General features: G+C 44.8%; 1 protein-coding gene across 2 annotated transcripts in view; it reads left to right on the top strand.

Moving 5' to 3' along the window:
* LOC106562962 (collagen alpha-1(V) chain) overlaps positions 1–18,390 on the top strand; it is a 133,876-nt gene that overhangs the window by 50,183 nt on the left and 65,303 nt on the right. For both annotated transcript variants that reach the window (XM_014128098.2, XM_014128099.2), the window contains exons 3-4: positions 6,769–6,982; positions 8,433–8,595. In XM_014128098.2, coding sequence (XP_013983573.1) covers positions 6,769–6,982; positions 8,433–8,595 — 377 coding nt within the window. The remainder of the gene's footprint in view (positions 1–6,768; positions 6,983–8,432; positions 8,596–18,390) is intronic.

The raw sequence follows: 18,390 nt of genomic DNA, 5'->3' as shown, positions 1-18,390 counted from the left end.
ACACCAGCTCTGTTAGGAGGAATGGGCCAAAATTCACCCAACTTATTGTGGGAAGCTTGTGGAAGGCTACCCGAAATGTTTGATCCAAGTTAGACAATTTAAAGGCGATGCTACACAATACAAATTGAGTGTATGTAAACTTCTGACCCACTGGGAATGTGATGAAAGAAAGTAAAAGCTGAAATAAATCATTCTCTCTACTATTATTCTGACATTTCACATTCTTAAAATAAAGTGGTGATCCTAACTGACCTAAAATGGAATTTTTACTAGTCAGGAATTGTGAAAAACGAAGTTTAAATGTATTTGGCTCAGGTGTATGTAAACTTCTGACTTCAACTGAGAGAGCTAATATCTTCCAGAAGGCAGGAGTGAGATCATTTGGTCCAGTTCCTTCTCTTAATACTACTAAGCTTGGGCTTTGGATCTAAGCCTGATTTATTGTGACTGTGACATCCTCCTACATCCCCAAACACCCATGCATACACACATGTGCACACACACACACACACACACACACACACACACACACACACACACACACACACACACACACACACACACACACACACACACATGCACACACATGCACACATGCACATGCTTACTGATCATTACAGATCATCCAAATCATGTAATCAACAACACCTTTTGATTAGGGAACATGTTGTCTCATACCCACATTTTACGATGGTGAGCTATGAGCTGGAAAATCACGAGTGTAGACATGCTATAATTAAGTAAACATGTGGAAGAAGTGATTCATTATTAGAAGATGGAGAGGCTGAAACAGAGAGCTTCTGTACTGTGGCGATTTCCCATCTTCTCATCGGGGGATTGTAAATAGTCTGAAAGAACAGACCAACAGGACAGTTGGCTTTCTCAACATGTACATACCTCTACTGGTCAGACTACCAGTAATTTTCCCGAAAGTTACTGGAATCTTCAGCAATTTTGGTAATTAAAAAGTAATCTATGGCAACTTTCAATTCATGTAAACATCACAGTTTTGAAAACATAGTTTGTCCAAAAAAAGTGGTCTCTTGGCACAACTTACCACGTGTATGGGGTAAGTTGAGCAGCTGGACAGGGTAAGTTAAGCCGCCTACACATTTCTGTACCCAAATGTAATATTACCACTACCTTTTTAATACCATGTTTATCTTTATTTCCCAAACACAATTCAACACAATCACAATTGCTTTTTTGTGTTTTAATCATTTAAGCATCGTTTAACACAGGCTTAATACCTAACAAACACTTTGTACTTTTTAAAACACTTTGAACATAGGCAGGGCCCTGTTGTCATCCTCATACCCCAGCGATAAGGCATTGATCCCAGCGAAACACTTCAATTTGCATAACTTGAACTTGCCATTGGTCCAACCATTGTCTCAAATTACCCCATGGACATTGGTTAAACTTACCCCAAGGCAAACATTTTGACTATATTAGCCCACACAGCTACATGGATTATGCCCTCATATTGAAGCTTATAGAGTCCGCAACTGATGAATAGAACAATATTTGAATGATCTGCTTTGGTTTAGATAAAAACATCAGGAAACCGCTAACACAATAAATTAATTTGACATGGTGAAAATCCTTTTTTGGACCTAACTTGCTTACCACTTTTTCCATGTAGTTTCTTCCTTCACGGACTCCATGATATGATGATCTCTACCTAAATATTCGGTCAAATTATACATTTTGTGTATAGTTTCCTAGAAACAAGAGTGGCTCAACTTACCCCGCTCTCCCCTAATATACCCTCCCTTTGTCTCTCTCTCACACTCAGTAGGGTTAGCCAGGGTGAGCAATTGGCAACATCAGTGGGCTACAAACTGTAAGGAAAGAGTGATGTAGTCCAACTACCACTCCCACACAGTGACATTTATCGCACAGAGGCTAGCTATGTCTTGGGATCCCTGCACATGGTCAGGGCTGTAGTAGCTGGGTGGTCTCCTCTCAATTCTTCCCTGTCCTCTTTCTCTTCTTCGTTCCTACCTTCTTTACTACTTACACTCCCCGGTTTGGAGGAGAAAAAAAACGAGTGGCGACCACACACAAAGAGAAAGCAGTGATAGCCGTTCAGCTCAAGGAGAAGATGCAATGGTTCATTGACAAGCTGAGGAAAGCCACGTCATCATTCCGCGCCACTGATGTCAGTCTCTCTGTCTATCTGACGGGAGTCCGATTGATTAATACGGATGTTCTGCCTTTCCCTTTGCTTTTTAGAGGTGACTTGCTGCTCATTACCGTCTATTCTTTCAACTGGACCTACCTACCTACCTACCTACCTACCTACCTACCTACCTACCTACCTACCTACCTACCTACCTACCTACCTACCTACCTACCTACCTACCTACCTCCCCACCCACCCACCCACCCACTCAATAACTCACTCACTCACTCACTCACTCACTCACTCACTCACTCACTCACTCACTCACTCACTCACTCACTCACTCACTCACTCACCCACTCACACACACACACACACACACACACACACACACACACACACACACACACACACACACACACACACACCCACACACAAAAACTTGTTTTCTTAACCTGACTACCCACACTAAGACAGTCCGCCTCCTGGGTCTGAGCTTTGAGTGTTTTTTAGAAGTGCTGTCCGGTTTGGGGGAAGGGTGGAAAAAAAACGGAGATGGAAATGGGAATGAGTGCAGAGCAGATGTGTGGAGTTAAACACAGAGGTATGCCAGCACAGCGAAACCAGAGACACAGTGGCAAACCAAACTGATCTCCCCTCTTTGACCAGTAACTACTGAACACAGCTATTAGCTACAGCACTTATCCAGCTGATCTGTGCCAGTATGACCTAATTATAATCAGGCTATGCACCAATTAAATTGTCCTAAGTGGAGGAATTGCTCAAATGTAATGTTATTTTACTGACATGTTACTGTTACTTATACATTTACTTTACTAATTACCCATCACACTGATTGTATGCTGAAACAGGATGTAAGTCATCCACAGTGCCTGATTGGCTGATAGGGGTGTCTGGGAGTCATCTGATTTGCTTTTTGGGGGGGGGGGGGGTCAGGGAGTAATCTCAGAGAGCCTCTGTCTTTGAGGTCTGGCGTTCCCAGACTTTTCCAGATTTTCTCCTGTCTGACACTGTAAGCAGGTGGCGCTGCCAGGGTAAACCAGCCTGTGTGCCACCGGCTCCAGTACTGCTGCCGCTGCTACTTTTACCATTCCCACCACCACCCTCCTCTCTCTCAGACACGTTCACACACACGTTCTGTCACACACACACTTACTGACAGGCCTGGCACCAGTTATCCTCATGGTGTGGAAAAATACCCAATTTTAGACAGCATTTGGGAACCAATCATTTGCTTTATAGTAGATCATTGGCAGTAGTTCTAGTCTCTCCCTCTTTTTCCCTTTCTCTCTTTCTCACACACACGTGCACACACACACACACACACACACATGCACACACACACCGTTTTGTATCGCTATCCTTGTGGGGACCAAAGAATTGATTCCCATCCAAAATCCTATTTTCTCTAAACCCTAACCCTAAATCTAACCCTAAACCTAACCTTAACCTTAACCTAACCATTAACCCTAACCCTAAGCCTAACCTTAACCCCAAACCCCTAACCCTAAATCTATACCTAACCCTAACTCCTAAACCTAACTGTAACCCCTAACCCTAACTCCTAAACCTAACTGTAACCCCTAACCCTAAACCTAACCCTTAAGCCTAAAATAGTATTTTTCCTTGTGGTGACCAGCAAAATGTATGGTACCCAGAAGGACAGTTAAACAAACACAAACACACACACACACACACACACACACACACACACACACACACACACACACACACACACACACACACACACACACACACACACACACACACACCTATGCGTACAGTCTGCAGTAGGGGTCATCCAGTCCCATGGTGGCCCAGTGTGGTGGTCAGGGGGTCAGGAAGGAGGACATTCCTCCTGGACACAGGAGCCTGTAATAACCATGGCTATTAACATCCAAAGAGAGACAGGAGAATTGGCTCGGACATATGAAAATGTTGTCCTTTTCTCTCTCTCCACTTTCCTCACTCCTTTTCCTCTCCTCCTCCTGCCACTAGTTGGATCCCTCTCACGGTGAAAGTTCTCTGAGGCCATGTCAGCCCCCAGCTAACAGCCAGGTGAAAGGTCCCTGGAGTTAAGGAGGAGAGGAGACGGTTCATAAACACAGCAGAGCTGAGAGCCAACTCCATGCCAAGCGAATGGGAGTGACTTTCAGCACAGTGACTGCAGCCCCCCGTCGTGTAACAGTGCCCTTTCAGGGGTGTTTCAACTTTAGAAAAGAACGAATTCTGTGTTTTTGTGTTAATACGCAATGAGTCAACCCAGCCTTCTACATTCTCTCTGTTTCCCCCTCCTCTCTCTTTCTCATCTTATTGTCACCCTAAAACTATTCTGTCACTCTGCGCGGCAGGCAGCCTACCGGTTAAAACATCTGTCGATGTGCCGTTGAGCAAGGCACTTAACCCAAATTGCTCCTGTAAGTCGCTCTGGATAAGAGCGTCTGCTGAATGATGTCAATGGACGTCTCGTCGTTCTGCTCATGAGCGAGCGCTACGATGTTGCCATCCCCTGTGCTGCTGAGATGAGATGCGTTTAGCGAGACCGCTCCAAAGGGTTGTCTGACGGCTCTCTTCCTCCTCCCCTCTCTTCTAGTTCTCTGCAGCTGAGCTAAGTGGTACAGGAATGCACCAGTGGCAAGTTGGCAACTCTTACTGTAGCCTGCTCTCACCTGCCTATCTCTCTTCTTCTTCGTATCGTGCTCTGCTCTGCTTGGCTCTCAAAGCGCCTGCCACTCAAACTCAAGCGGCTGCTGCGTCTCTCCCTCTGAGCCAAAGAGAACTCCTTTGGAATGCACCGCCAAGACGTGTGGACACCGCATTAAGTTATTATACGCCTGTCTTTCTGTCTTTACAGATGGAGAAAGAGAAACAGATAGAGATCGAACGAGAGAGATTGACAGACAACAAGGAGAGAGAGAGAAAGTGGAGAAAAGAGAAAATGATGAGAACCAGACTTTTCCATCAGTGACTAGAGCTCCTTCCACTCCTCTCTCCCCCCCATCCCCCCCCTCACTCTCCAGTGACTTTCTGCTCCTTCCTAACCTCAGGCTCCAGAACCTACCCACTGCTCCGAAGTCAAGGCGCCTTAGCCTCCGAGCCCTCTGATTGGCTGTCTGTCTCAGAGACGCTTTAATGCTGAGTTTCCACGGTGACCACAGCCTGGGTTCCATTACTAGGGGAGGGGGTTAGGGCCTGTGAGGTGCTACAAAACCACAGCGACCACAGCCCCGGTTCTAGCTTCTCTTTTACCGTCTGATCCAAATGTTCTGGAAAGATCTTCCCTTCCCAGACTAGGAGTTATTAGTCTGGAGTTCCTTAAAGTGTCAGCTTAGAAAATACATGGAGAGATGTGTCCAAAGCTATAGGACTATTTTACTTCTCAACTGCGGAATTTACTAACCTCAGCCTCAGTCTAAATGAGCAAATATATCCCCCGCCAAAATATTCTAGTTTAGTAGTACTCCGTAAATGTAGCTCCACTCTCAGATTCTGCTTTTGTAGTTAGAAACCCACTCTGCTAAAACAACTAACATGCTAAGACTTCATTCAGTCATGATGGTTGATCATGCAGGCTGCTTCTCTCGTTTCCCCTTCAGACAAAAGCAGCTCTCTAGTCGTGGGAGCGATGAGCGGTGACTGAACTAAACATGAGTGTGTATGTGAGGGCCCCATAGCAAGCGAGCATGGCCCTCCCCCTTTGTTGGTGGGCTGAGAATGTCCCACAAGGCCTTGCTCTCGGGGCATATGTCTCACAGATGTGGCGGGCGTTCACAAAATGGAGGGAGAGTTTAAACTAGGTGTGCAGATGAAGGGATGGAGGGAGGGATGAAGGTAAGTGGGAGGCGGGCACTCCTCAAGAGGGTGAGAGGAGGTTGAAACTTCCCTTTCAAAACTCTTTTTTCCCCCCATCCCCTTTTTTTTCACTTTTGTTTATCCCATGTGTTTTGTTGTACTGTAAGTACTCCTTTAGTCCCTCTTGCTTCCCGTCTCAGTCTCTATGTCTGGTGTATGGATCAGGTCTTGGAGAGGAGGAGAGGGGTTTGGGGAAAGTGGGAAAGTGTTTTCGACAGCCACCCAGGGATCACATGCTATTCTCATTACCGTGGACTCCTTCCTGTCCTACTCTCTCTCTCTCTCTCTTCCAGACTTTAATCTCCATCCCTCCCATCTCTGTGGTGTTCTGTTCAGTATTCTGGGCAGTGGTGGAGGGTTGGAGAGAGCTCTTGTTTGCTTTAGATGCTCCAAGACGTTGTTACGGTGTCTCCTCTGTCTCCTCTGTCCAAGACTTTGTCGTCTCCTCTGTCCCATGTTCATCATCCCCCCCCTGTTTCCTCTGTCTGTTTCAGTACATCATTTCTTGACTGTGTGCCTTTGAAGGTTATGATAGTACAGTTTCAGTGCAGTACACAATTTTATTGATGGACTGTACATTTGGATTTTACTTAGATTTGCTCTCTTGAAAACAATGCTTTTCATGAAACCCAGGCAGGTGTGTGGTCCTCTGTCTCTCCATTTTCAGCATGTTACATGAACTGGTGTATTATAACCTCTCTCTCTCTCTCTCTCTCTCTCGCTCTGTCGCTCTCTCTCTCTCTCTCTCGCTCTCTCTCCCTCCCCAGCTGATGTGTTCCCTGAGGACTTCTCCATCCTGGCTACGGTGAAGCCTAAGAAGGGCTCCCAGTCCTTCCTCTTGTCTGTGTATAACGAGCAGGGCATCCAGCAGCTGGGGGTAGAGGTGGGACGCTCCCCTGTCTTCCTGTATGAGGACCACACAGGCAAACCCAGCCCAGAGGACTACCCCCTCTTCAGAGGACTCAACCTGGCTGACGGAAAGTACGTATTACATCAGTATTAGTATGTTCACCTGTCTAATATTTTGAAAAACAATACCCTAAAGTTCTACTGTACTGTTTAGCACTGTATATGAAAGTACCCCCCCCCCTTCATAGGACACAACCTAGCCGACGGAAAGTAGGTTCACCTCATTCCAATCATAGTATTACTATGTCATTAGATAGTAAACTGATATCATTACACAGCACACTATAGTACTTCATAGTCAAACTATCCCCTCTTCAGAGGACTCAACCTGGCCAACAGAAGGTAGGTTAACCTTGTCTGATACCATACTATACAATAAAAGAAACCATAGTAGGCCTGCTGCATACTTTATTACTGTGCCCAAATCAAATCACATTTCAGTGGTCGTGTACACATACACTGAGTGTACAAAACATGAACACCTACCTGCTCTTTTCATGACATAGACTGACCAGGGGAATCCAGCTGGAAGCTATGATCCCTTATTGATGTCACTTATTAAATCCACTTCAATCAGTGTAGCTGAAGCCTCCAGACAATTGAGACATGGATTGTGTACTGTGGGTGTACCATTCAGAATGTGATTGGGCAAGACAAAAGATCAAAGTGCCTTTGAACGGGTTGTGGTAGTAGGTGCCAGGCGCACCGGTTTGTGTCAAGAACTGCACCGCTGCTTGGTTTTTCCACGCTCAACAGTGTTCTGTGTGTATCAAGAATGATTCACCAGCCAAAGGACATCCAGCCAACTTGAGACGGCTGGATTATATCACACTCGCCCCTCTTATTATATGATATAATACTAAAATATACACCGTTTAGCAGACACTTGTATCCAAAGCGACACACAGTCACGTGTGCATACATTTTTTTACGTACGGTTGGTCCCAGGAATCGAACCCACTATCTTGGCGTTGCAAGCGCCATGCTCTACCAACTGAGCTACAGAGGACCACCGCTACAAACAAATGTAATGTGCTCTCAGCTTAGCTGCTTGCTTGCTTCTCTGTAATCAGAGCGCAGGTGTGTGTCGGCCTAGCTTTGACGAGTCTGGCGGTTGAACCTTGGTGGGGATTTAGTTTTGTGCAGGTGCTCGGTCACACGTGTTTATTATCCTGATCTGTCTGTCTGTCTGTGTAACACATCACTTATTATCTAGCCGGTCAACCTGGGCGGTTTGGATGATAAATAAAACATAACCTCCTCAGATGAACAGTATCTGAGCGTTGTGTGCTACAGTGCCCTCGGATGTGTAGGCATTAAACCCATCCATATTCTTGACCAAAACGTCCTTATTACCTCTGTATGGTTATAATATCAGCATATCACAAGTCCTACAGCCAGCAACTGTATCGTAGTGAAACGGGTGTGTGTGAGCTAACCCTTTGTCCATCTCAAAGTTAGAACTGTAGTGAAACGTGAGAGAGAGAGCGAGAGAGAGCTAACCTTCTGTCCCTCTTCCCAGGTGGCACCGAGTGGCCATCAGTGTTCACAAACAGAGCATCACCATCATCCTGGACTGTAAAAAGAAGACCACCCAGAAACTATCCAGGAGCCCACACCCCATCATCGACACCAAAGGAATTGTGGTCTTCGGGACTAGAATACTCGATGAAGAAGTCTTTGAGGTAGGCCTTACGCTATCTTCTCTAAATGGCCCTTCGCTTAGTCCTATTGATTGACGGGGATATTGATTGATTTGTGATCTAAAAGCCTTAAGCAGGCGTGAGGAGATCTGCGTCTCTGCCAGTTGGAGATCGCCATCTCTGCCAGTTGAAGTGCTAGGAGGTTTTTAGTCTGGAGTTTCATTCTGGATCGTGTTATTATTGTGAAGATATAGATTAGGTATTTTGAACTGCACAGCTGTTTATAGCTGGGTATGTAGTCTGAGCAACTGTCTTCCCCCTCTATCTCTCTCTCTTCATTTCTCTCCATCTAAACTCACGGCCACATCTTTGTGTAGACTAAGGGAGGCGTTAACAGGCAGATAGTGGAGATTTGGTTCACCTCCCCTCTTCCTCCCTTCCTCCTTCCCTCGTTCTTTAAGCTACGCTTTGTGGTTGGAGATGAAAGAGAGGTTGATGATTTGGAGATAAGTGACAGCCAGGCCCTGGGGTTATCAAAGCTGAAGAGACCTAACAAGAATCACAGTATGAAATACTGCTGCTTTTGCCAGAGATGGAGAAAGGAGATGGGAGAGAGATAAAAAATGAAGTGGTGTATTCTTTTTGAACATTTGATTGTTACTTTCTTTTATAAAGAAGTGGCTAAGGAAGTGATCCAACTGTTGCTTATTGCTAATGTCAACAGTGTTTTTGTTATTTTTGAAACTAAGGCCTGTGAAAAGGATAAAAGAAAAATGCACACACACACACACACACACACACACACACACACACAGACACAGACACACACACAGACACACACACACACACACACACACACACACACACACACACACACACACACACACACACACACACACACACACACACCCTTCCAAATTGAAATAAAACATGCACTCCACAGTCTTTCTACTGTCACAGTGCTTGGTTAATCCATGTGCTTGTATAAAGAGGATTAGGGGCGAAGCGCTCCATAATAATTAAACACAGTCTGACTTTTTATTTCAGTTATTTATTTAACCTTTATTTAGCTAGGCAAGCCAGTTAAGAACAAATTATTTTTTTTACAATACCCCGTCCAAACCCTCCACTAACCCGGACGAATTGCGTGCCGCCCTATGGGACTCCTGATCACGGTTGGTTGTGATACAGCCCGGTATCAAACCAGGGTCTGTAGTGACGCCTCTAGCACTGAGATGCAGTGCATTAGACCACTGCTACACTCGGGAGCTCTGACTGATGGGACTGATGCTGTTCCGACTCACCTCTGACCTCCACTGCTCTCTCTGGAGGAGAACAGACAATGTGGAACAACTATGACGTCACTCCTTCTGGATTCCCCTAGGCTTGGCACGGAAAGAGGGATATGAGGATGTGGCATAAAACAGCTCATATGGGATTGAAGGATGTACTGTATAGTCTGTGTTTACACTTACTGCCCAATTCTGTTCTGTTTTTTCCGCTCATTGGTCTTTTGACCAATCAGATCAGATTTTAGTCCAATAATTGTGCAAAAGATACAAATTGGGCTGCCTTGGTAAACAACTTCTAAGATCCACTTCATATGGTCCAAAGATACTTCACTTATTTGATTGATAAGTAGTTATATAGGGATAATAGTTTTGCTGTATGGTTTTTGTTAACCTGCGGTCTATCCTTTAAGTGCAATGTGCACACAAACAGTCATGAGCCAAATTATTGGCACCCTTGACGACGCCGAGCAAAAGATACTATAAAATAAATAACTACTATTGCATGCAAGAAAAAAAATAGATAATTATATTATTGTATAGTAATACAATTGCTTAGAGAAAGAGGTTTTGTTTTAACAAGTAATCTTTTTTTCCCTCGAATAGGTAGGGGACAAAATTATTGGCACTCCTGTTTTCAATACCCCTTGTGAGGATAACGGCGCTGAGCCTTTTACTCAAATGTTTTATGAGAATGGAGAACACATTGCGAGGGATCTAGGACCATTACTCCATACAGAATCCTCCCAGATCCTTGATACCCTTCGTCTGCTCTTATGGACTGCCTTCTTCAATTCAAACCACATGCTTTCAATGGGGTTCATGTCCGGAGACTGAGATGGCCATTGCAAAATGTTGATTTTGTGGTCAATGAACCATTTATTTGTGGAATTTGATGTGTGCTTTGGGTTCTTGTCTTGCTGGAAGATCCACAACCAGGTTTTTTTTGGCAATAATGTCCCGGTACTGGGTGAAGTTCATGATGGCGTTGACCTTACAGTTTTTTTTCTATCATTTTGGCACATTTTTCAGATATAAGTGGTATATTTGTCTGGTTGTGGTGTGAAAAAGATGGCGCCGTACTGGATGGCCGTCGTTTTGCAAGCGCAGAGCCAACTTCGCTATTTTGTGATTTGTTTTGTTGTTTATTTAAACTTTATTTTCTTGAAATGTATCCGCTATCATTTCTTACAACCAACAAGAACTTTTGAACAACTCTTGAACATCAGATCGGCAGCTACTTACCTCAATTCCGGCTTCGACTTCGACTCATCTGCCCTAGGCTCTTTCTGTAATTCTGACCCAATTTTCGGTCTTCCCAAGAGGAAACTCCAATGTTTCAGAGGCAAGAGAGAGGGGATCCTGGTGAGATTAAGGCAAAGCGAAAACTGCCCACCTCTTCCCTCCATTCTACTGGCTAATGTACAGTCACTTGATAATAAGATGGACGACCTCCGATCGCGCATTTGCTACCAACGGGACTCTCAAAATGGCAATATTCTCTGTTTTTCTGAAACATGGCTCTCGGACAAGATACCTCCCATGGCTATCCAACTGGATGGATTCTCCATTCACTGTGCCGACAAGACAGTGGAGTCAGGGAAAATGAGGGGGGAAGGGTTTTGCCTCTTCATCAACAACAAATGGTGTGCTTACTCGAGCGCTATGGAAGTGTCGACCCACTGGAACTAACCCTGTATATAGTATGCTTACCTACTTGATCGTGTTCTCCTTATTTCTTATTTTTATATTGTGTGTTTCTGTTCTCCTTGTTATTTTTTTATGACATTGTTATTGATTACTGCGTTATTGGGGTTAGAGCTGACAAGAAAGGCATGTCACTGTACTTGTGCGTGTGACATTAAAACCTGGTAGTAAGTCACAAAGACCCAGCACACACCCCCTTAGCCTGGTCTGTTTTTAGACTGAGAGAGAAAGTGTGTGTGTGCGTGTGTGTGTGCACGTGAGTGTGTTTGTGTGTATGTGTGTGTGTCTGTGCTACCGCATGTACGTGTGTTAGTGTGTGTTTATGCGTGTGCGCCCGCTCCTGGGTTTAAATTCCTTCTTGTTGTAGCCTATAGCATCCTTCCTAGTCAACACATATCACATCCAGCAACCCAAACAACCCAAACCCACAACAACAGCCTAACCGTTAACTTGGTAACAGAACAGGCGGACATTTTGTTAAAGATGTTTAAACTTTCCCTCCCGATGCTGTGTGTCTGCCAGCCCAGTTCGGAGACGGGACAGGCTTCTAGCACTCACAGAAAATGGAAAATATGCCACATAGTTTCCAAATTATGCTTACCGCTCTCCCCTTTCTCTCCCTTACTTATTCTCTCTCCGTTTTCTCTCCCTCACCCCCTGTTCCCTTACTTTACTTTAGTCTGATGGAGTGCCAGAGGCTACAGCTAAAAGGTGGTGAGCAGGAAAACAAAGAAAAACATATTTGATTTCAGTGGCAGGGCCATTTCATTTAATTGGTCAGATTCCTGTACATTTCCAGTTCAACATCTTGTGGAAAAATGTACTTACTACGACTGTGATATGTGGTTGTCTCACCAAGCTATCTTAAAATGAACGCTCTGGATGAGAGCGTCTGCTAAATGACTCAAATGTAAATGCAATCTTGTAAGGAGGCACGGAGAAAAAAAACACAGAGCGAAAGGGAGAGTGAGAGAGATGTGGGGGATCGGATAGAGCAAAAGGGGAGAGAGTTGGATTCGAATATAAAAACGTAAAAAAGAGAAGTCTGGCTCTCAGCATTTCCTTGAATATCGCCAGAAAGTTCCAAAATAGACTTCTGTCACGATTTCTGACGCTAGGGACTTAGAAAGAGATCAATTTACTGTGAGAGAGAAGCAATAAAACATCAAAAAAAGAGAGAGAGAGAGAAAGAAAGAGAAAGAGGTGGAAATAAAAAGAGAGGCAGAAAGAGCGATGAGAGAGTCCCTAACCCCTACCTGCGGTGTGTGAATAGAGGAATTACTGTGAACAATAATGTTGTTGTCTGCCTGTGAGGCTTCCCGAGGAGGCGGAGCCTGCTCTGTGCATACAGCTGTAAAGCGGTAGCTATGTAAGCGAGGTTCGCGGTTAGGTTGTTGACATATTGTGATTTGAGAGAGGGTGCTTATATTATGTTTAAGTACCGTAAACCGTGTGTGACTGTGGCATTTCTGTGAATGTATCGGTTTGCTAGTAGTACTGTTTACGAGGATATTGCATGGCATCAGTTACAACGCCAATGTGTTACAGTATTTCGCTAGCGAGTCGTTGCATAGTTATAGAGTAAATGGTGCTTACCGCTCTCTCCCCTTTCTCTCCTTTACTTATTCTCTCTCCCCTTTCTCTCCCTCACCCCCTGTTCCTTTACTTTAGTCTGATGGAGTGCCAGAGGCTACAGCTAAAAGGTGGTGAGCAGGAAAACAACGAAAACACATTTGACGTTTTTCTTTGCTAGTAGTACTATGGGTTTGCTAGTTGTACTGTTTCCGATGATATTGCATGACATCGTTTACAACGCCAATGTGATGCAGTGTCTGGCTACAGTTATAGAGTACTGTAGTCGTGGCTGTGTTATATTTATTCAACCTTTCTGTAATTATCGTTCGCTCTGCAGGAAGAGTAATTCATCAGGATTCATTTTTATATTTTGTGTATGCACCTGCGTGTGCATGTGTGTCTGTTTATGTCTCAATATGTTCATGTGTGAGTGCATGTGTGTGTGTGTGTGTGTGTGTGTGTGTGTGTGTGTGTGTGTGTGTGTGTGTGTGTGTGTGTGTGTGTGTGTGTGTGTGTGTGTGTATTTATGTGTCTGTATGCGTTTGAGTGCACTTGTATGTCTGTGTGCGTGAGAGAGAAAGAGACCTCTTAGAGGGCGTTGGCAGACCGTGTCCCCTGATCTTAAACGCTGTCGTTTCCCATTGTCTGTCCCAAGAAAAGCCTGGGATAATAAGGCCCATCTCCAGGCAGCCAGGCAGGTAGATAGGAAACAACATTATGTGAAATAAAGATGTGGGCAGAGGAAGAGAGAGGGAGAGGGAGAGGGAGAGAGAGAGGGAGAGAGAGAGAGAGGGGGAGAGAGAGAGAGAGGGGGAGAGAGAGAGAGAGAGAGAGAGGGAGAGAGAGGGAGAGGGAGAGAGAGAGGGAGAGAGAGAGGGAGAGAGAGAGAGAGAGAGGGAGAGAGAGGAGAGAGAGAGAGAGAGAGAGAGGGAGAGTATCCATTGCCTCTGGCACAGGACTCTGTTGGCAGACACAAATTGAATATGTCTGTGTCTGATGGTGATTTAGGGATTTTCCAGTTTGGAAGTTATACTTTATAAAAGTTCAGTCAGAACTAATGGGGAATATCCAGAACAGTTTACTCTCTCAACAACTGTCTATTTTGGCAATAAGTAACATATTGATCCTCCAAAAAAAAGGTAAATAGAGACAAAGAGAACGAGTACAGAGACATAGAAAAGGGGAGGGTGACGGAGAGAATGATAGAGAGAAAGAGAGACACAGAGGTACAGAGAGAGGGCGAGAGAAAAGGAGAGTGAGACCAGGATACAGAGGTCAAGAGAGACAGAGGTAGAGAAAGAGAGGGCTAGCCACAGACATAGACAGAGGTGGAGGTAAGCATGTGACGGGTTTTTGGTCCAGGACCTGGAAAGAATGAGGAGTTCTCTTCTCTCTCCACTGATGTCAGCCTTTGAACGGTGGCCATATTGCATGACATCATCCAGAGGTTTCCATGGTGCTGCTGATAGGTTGTCCCAGGATGGGGGTGGCTGGACAGGGGGAGGTAGAGAGGGGAAGAGGAAAGAGGGGCAGGAGGAGGAGGGAGGAGAGGGTGAGGTAGAGCAGGAGAGGAGAGGAAAAGACAAGGAAGAGGGGTAGGTAAAGATAGAGGGAGGGTTGAGGGAAAGACAGGGGAGGACGGCTGCAGGTATGGCGGCATAAAGGAGTAGACAGAGGCAGCAGGAAGGTAGAAACAGGGGTTAGGGTTGGGGTGAGACAGTGGGGGGATGGAGGTATAGCCAGGGACAGACGGGGTGAAGTATAGGGCTCCTGTGAGGGAGACAGGTGAAGTGAATGGGGTAGAGCCAGGGACAGACAGGGGTAAGGTGTAGGGTTGAGAGGGGGGGGGGGGGTTAGAGCCAGGGCAGGTTTGAGGGTGTAGGGCTCCTGTGGCAGCAGTGCTGTGAGCCAGGAAAAAGCAGTAAACCACAGGAACCCATGGTGCTCGTTAAGAGGATTCATTTCAGATTATTACAGAGCTATAAGGAGTTTCCCATGTCCTGTTTCCTCTTTTTCACATTCTTCACTCTCTCTTTGCCCGTCCTGCATTTCATAACCTCTCGTCAGGTAAATAAAACACAGATAGAAATAGAGATACGGGGATCAAGGTCGTTACAGTTCTAGGTACTCCCTCTAAAGAGGTTGACAACTGACAGGTGAGTTAGCAGAATTCCTATCAAGAAGACTTGTCAATGATAGACGGTTCCACTCCGGTTCTCGTCCCAAAGGTCAACAAGTGAGAGGAAAAAAAACATGAAATGAACTATACAACGTACACATGTTATTCCACTTGGTGTGCATGCAACTCATCCCATCACTTTTCCAGTGGGGTCAGTTAGGCGTTCCTCACACGGGGGCAGATGCCCAGACTTTGAACTCCTTTTCCATTTCCTGTAGTGTGGGGATCGGTGATGTAACCAGTGCTCCGTTGGGAGTCCACGAGGCTCCTGTTTGATTGTTTTGCAATTATTAGCCCTTATAGCAGAGCCACTGTAACGGCGGACTCTCAGTCATGAAGCTGAAGTCATAACTCTAACTATAGCTGACATGTTGGCTAACTTTGTTTACTTTTAGGAACTTATAAAAATACCTGTAAAAGTAGATTTTCTTGTGCTTTGAAACACTTTACAAACCTTTTCTAGATGTTTAAACGGATGATAAATGGCATCTCTCACCAAGGCCATTAGAACTAGTTTGTAGGGCAGGACCAAAGACTACAGTGATGATGGCAGAGATGGTAAAGAAGCAGACTTTAAGAGCCTCCATAGACCAAGCTTTATATTCCCAGACATTACAGTTCCCTTTTCAATCAATGCCAATGGGTTGTTTTAGGTCAGTGTTATTCCAAACCTTTCCAGCTGGGAGCCAATTTGTTCCGCCAGAATTACTGGGGACCCCATTTTTTCTGCAATAATTTCTCACGACCCCACCCCAAAAATCTAATGACACAACCGGTAAGTTTGGTTTGTTACATTAACAAATAACCTTCAATTCATCACATTTTCTAAATGAAAATAAATCAATAAATACATTTCCTCAATAACATTTATTTTTTCCAATTATCTTTCTCAAAAACATTTCTACACAATTATCTTTACAATAATCATTAAAGGTCTTCAAAATATATATACCCCACTGCAGTTCCCCCGCTAGGGGTTGCGACCCCAACTTTGAATACCACTATTCGATCCTCTTGTATGCTTTCTTTCTCTGGTACATAGTGTTTCATGGCTGTGTTGACCATTGACTAGTGTAATGTATTTCTATACGGTGTCTTTTCGCAGTTTCTGAAGCAGTATAAAAGTGGAGTCCCCAAACTAATAGCTTCAGTGGCTCATACTTCATTCATAGACTTTCTATTCTCAGACAGTAGCCTGACGTCTCAGGTTCGGTTTGAAATGCATTGAAAAGAGATATTCAAGAACCTTACTGTTTTGTTAGCTTACTTAATTCACGCTTGACCTTCTACTATGATGCCTTTTTGGCATATACTATGCTTAATTAACCCTGTGAGAACACACTAGCTGCTAGCTCTTAATGAGTTATTATATGATCTTATATTGAGTTTAACACAGTTCAGTCGTCTAGCCCCAGACAGACAAATTTCCCCCCTGGATCACCGGGAGAATTTCCTTAATTCATGGCAGATGTCTGGGTTTCAACTCAACCCCCCTCACCCCCTCCATCAACCCCGTTAATGATCGGAGCAGGCCCACAAGTAGAAGTGTGCCCTCAGCACTTCTTTTGCGGCTTTCAGCAAATGGCCAAGCCAAACATTCCCATGGTGCACCTCTGCACCACCTTCCCCCGGTGCTCCTGGCCAACGTCATAGTCAGAGAGGGGGACTGGAAATAATCCACCCATAATCCTGTGCAGTGGAGGTGACTCTCTCCCAAGACAAGGGGAGGGGGAGGAGAAAGGGGAGAGAAAGAGGGGCGGAAGGGAGTGGATGGTACCCAAAGAGGAGAGGGGGAGGAGAGAGAGGATCCAAAGCGGATCCAGAAGCACGACAGGAGCAGAAGGGGGTGAGGCAGTTAGGGAGGGGGTGTGGGGAGGGTGAGAGGGAGTCTGGTGGATAAGTGAGGTGATAGACACATCTGTGGCTTTCGGCAGCTTCACTGAGCTCTGAGAACCAGCCACTGTCTGGAGGGGATACTGTGTATGTGTATAAATGTGACTCACCAACTGGATTCGGTCTTTTGTAGCAACATTTGAAATGGTGTTTTTTTACATTGGATACAAGTAGAGACTCAGAGCTACAAAATGGAATATCATATACTGCATGTTTGAGGAACAATGGGAAAGTAATTATGCTTTGAAAGTTGATAAACTTGTAAACTCAGTGTTTAGAAAATGGCCTATGAATGTTTTGGTATCTTTGTCTACACCCATTTAGCATCGTTCACACCCTATTAAGCCCCAGCCATCTCGTTTCGCTCTCGGAACGTTCAGAGCGCACGCTTGATGCTCCGGCCAATGGTTTGTTTACCTCTGGATAACATGAACACAGACTAACCAGCTCTGCTGGCAACAATTTCATTACGCTTTTTTGCCGACGTTTACTGACACCGGCCATATTCAACGGGTGTTGTACACTTTAGCTTAAGACATGTAGCTTGCTAGGTAAACAATTAACATAGCTAGGTAAACAAAGTGTAAGATCACACACATCAAGTAACATTAGCTAACGAGCCAGCCAGCTAACGTTAGCTAGTTAAACAACAATGAACATAGTACCGAATCATGTCATTACTACCCTGCATGAAGCTGCTGGGAGCTAACCAACCAGGTTCAATGTTAGCTAGCTAACATTAGGCTCTAACTAGCAAAGCAAACGGTTCTGGGATACGAATATCAACATCATACACTTAACATTAGCTAGGGAGCCAGCCAGCTAACGTTAGCTAGCTAACAGTACAATTTAGCTTGAATTGAAACTGCTTTCTGTCAAAATTAGAAACGTGGAATATCTGAAAATGTAGCTAGCTAATGCTAGACTATCTTACCCGTGTACATCATCATGCATGATGGATGCGTCGCCCTGTCACGGATGCCATGCCACGGTTGCCCTTAGTTTGAAGATGTAATCCAGAGACCGGTGTTTTGTCCATCTCTTTAGCTATTACTCTAATTCCATTGATTTCAAAACTCAATCGCCAGGAAGTGGAGATTCAACACTTATGCAGCTTCACTACACGATTGATTTAAAAAAGATGCATTCGACAGGATTGCCAACACAGTCTGTCCAGCTCAAATAGACAGAAGC

The sequence above is a fragment of the Salmo salar genome, chromosome ssa11 (genome assembly GCF_905237065.1).
Source record: "Salmo salar chromosome ssa11, Ssal_v3.1, whole genome shotgun sequence".
In the NCBI taxonomy this organism is placed as follows: Eukaryota; Metazoa; Chordata; class Actinopteri; order Salmoniformes; family Salmonidae; genus Salmo; species Salmo salar.
The sequence above is the reverse complement of the archived record's forward strand: the minus strand, read 5'-3'. Positions and strand labels throughout refer to the sequence as shown.